The sequence below is a fragment of the Sinocyclocheilus grahami genome, unplaced genomic scaffold (genome assembly GCF_001515645.1).
Source record: "Sinocyclocheilus grahami isolate Dianchi unplaced genomic scaffold, SAMN03320097.WGS_v1.1 scaffold6578.1, whole genome shotgun sequence".
Taxonomy (NCBI): domain Eukaryota; kingdom Metazoa; phylum Chordata; class Actinopteri; order Cypriniformes; family Cyprinidae; genus Sinocyclocheilus; species Sinocyclocheilus grahami.
In genome coordinates, this window is record NW_015510937.1 from 20304 (window position 1) to 22764 (window position 2461).

The 2461-nt window shown below is 38.2% G+C and overlaps 1 protein-coding gene across 1 annotated transcript in view; it reads right to left on the minus strand.

Moving 5' to 3' along the window:
• Positions 1–2138, minus strand: part of LOC107577613 (LIM homeobox transcription factor 1-alpha-like) — a 9108-nt gene extending 6970 nt beyond the window's left edge. Inside the window, exon 1 of the mRNA XM_016263669.1 lies at positions 1960–2138. Coding sequence (XP_016119155.1) covers positions 1960–2138 — 179 coding nt within the window. The remainder of the gene's footprint in view (positions 1–1959) is intronic.
• Between the last annotated feature and the right edge of the window lie 323 nt (positions 2139–2461).

The following is a 2461-nucleotide window of genomic DNA, read 5'->3' on the forward strand; positions in this document are numbered from 1 at the left end:
TTTCAAAAACATTTAAAAAATCTTACTGACCCCAAACTTTTGAACAACAGTGTAAATGTTTTACGAAGTAAACACATGAGAATTGAGAGAGAAAAAAAACGGGAATTGGGAATCACCAAAGAAATGGACTCCTATGTCCTCTCATCAAAAAACAGCAAGAAGTTTGGAGATCCCAATTAGTCTTATAAGTCTAAGCATCACTTTAAATCCAAATTAAATTGATCACCATTATAAAACAGTGACGTATCTGTTAATAGAACAGCCTGCTGACCCATTTACAGTAAAGCTGCTCCTTAACCTGGTCAATAAGTGCTGGGTCAGCAAGCTGCACACCCCTGAGCCCACAGTGAAGCACTGAGCTACTGGGTAGGAGTGCCAGCCAAGCACGGTGTATGTGGCTAATTGGTCAGGTCAGATATCTCACGGTCGGACGGGCATCAAGCAGGGGCACCACTGGGCACCAACCTATCCAGATGCCTTAACATACTTCACACGCAGAGATCCCCTCTACATACACCCCCTCCCCAACACGCATACACACAAACACACTCATATTCTACCCAGAACATATGGCCCAATATTCCACTCAGCCTCCGCCTTCTTATTAAGAGCACAGTGGTCACTTCTCCATCATTATTTCTTTGGCCGATGGACTCCTAATGTGAGTATGCATTATGGGATTTGGCAGATGCATCAGCCATTGAAATTAAACTTGAGAGATTTAATCACTTTTAGATGGTGATCAGAACTCAAATAGTGTCCATAACGGCACTCGTCTGTATTTTCCGGGTCATTGCGCTGTGTCGTTTCGCACACTGTTTTTTTTATATGGAGGTGAGAATGTGCATATGAGAATGTGAATGTGAATCAGAGTGAGTTTTGGGGGTAGTAGGGGGTCCGCGCACCATGTCGATGTGGCCATATGCTGTCCCCAGCTTGCCGTTGCCACGCCGATGGGTCCTGCTAATTTAACACATCTTGACAGCGTGTCAGTAGTGCTGTCCTCCTGATCTAACGGTGTGTGTTTGTGTGTGAAAGCCTCCTCGCATTCCATGGCCCACCGTGACCCTTCCTTCTGCAGTCACCTTGTCTTTCAGGAGTTCTGTGCCAAGTTCCCCAATACACGCAGTCTCTCTCTCACACACAAAACACCAACACTCATCATAAGACAGACTATGAAAATATTGTTTGTGTAAATAGGTAATGCATGTGCAATTTTATATTTCAGGTAGATTTAACATTTCAGGACTAAAGTTGCCTTGCAAAATTAATTTAACATCAAGTAAATAGATCAGCCGGCAACATAGTCAAATAAACAACACTGTCATCTGCTATATAAATAGGAATTTAAAAGATTTAAAGTTATTTACTGCATCATTACTAGAGGATGTTCAGATATGTGAACTGAAACCTTAACAATAACATTTAGGCTGTATCCTTAAAGTATCTGAAATATTTACATATTGATTTTTTCTGTGCATGAATCATTAAAATGTTATTTGGAGAATAATATGATTGTTGCAGTGATTCAATTAAGTAATAAAAATAATTTGTCTATTAAAAAAAAAAAGTCTGTCTGTCTGTCACCTCAATTTCGTTGAGAAATATAACTGATATAGGTTTTTTTTATTGTAAGCCCTAAATGTTTACAAAGGGGAAAATAATCTATTGCACTCTCAAATGCATTTCTTAACTATTTGTAATTTGGAATATTTTTCGCAATAATCTCTTCCAATCATATTATTTTCGTTTTCTTAAACATTCGATTAAAAAAAAAATGGCAAAGACTGGAACTAATATTTGAAATGAGCAAAACAATAAGCAACAGTAAAAACCTTTCTGACTGGAAGAAACTTCCGACTACCGTGAACTCACCTCAAACTTCAAACTTCAAATCATTCTAATTGAATCATAAAACGAAATCATTGTTTACACAAAAAGCAGTAAGTAGAGTATTACTTCTGGTAGTCTCGCTTGCAGTAGAGTGTCTTATTGCGGAGGAAGCAGGTGTCTTTTAGAGGCTCGCGACATGACGCGCAGTGCAGGCAGCGCTCGTGCCACAGTCCGTCCTGCACGCGGAGCAGGTACCTGTCCCGGATGAGCTCATTACAGCCCTCACACACGCTGTTTCTCCACATATCTGGAAAAAAAGAGACACATTTATAATCCATAACTTCAGCATTTTCAAGTTGTAATTTCGTGATTTCATGTGCTTGTATTGGACAAAATAAAAAAATAAAAATAAAAAAGGGCTAACAACCGTCTGCCATATGTGTAATTTTACAGAATTGTGTTATAGCTACCTGAAATTACAAATGCCATCCTTTTAAAATTGTAGTTATCCAAAGAAAACGTGAAAGTAAAATAAAAGTAAGTTTAATGTAGGCCTAATTTAAAAATGGAAAAATAAATACTGAAAAAACGAAATTAAATAAAAAAAACGAAATTCAACCACGAGCAT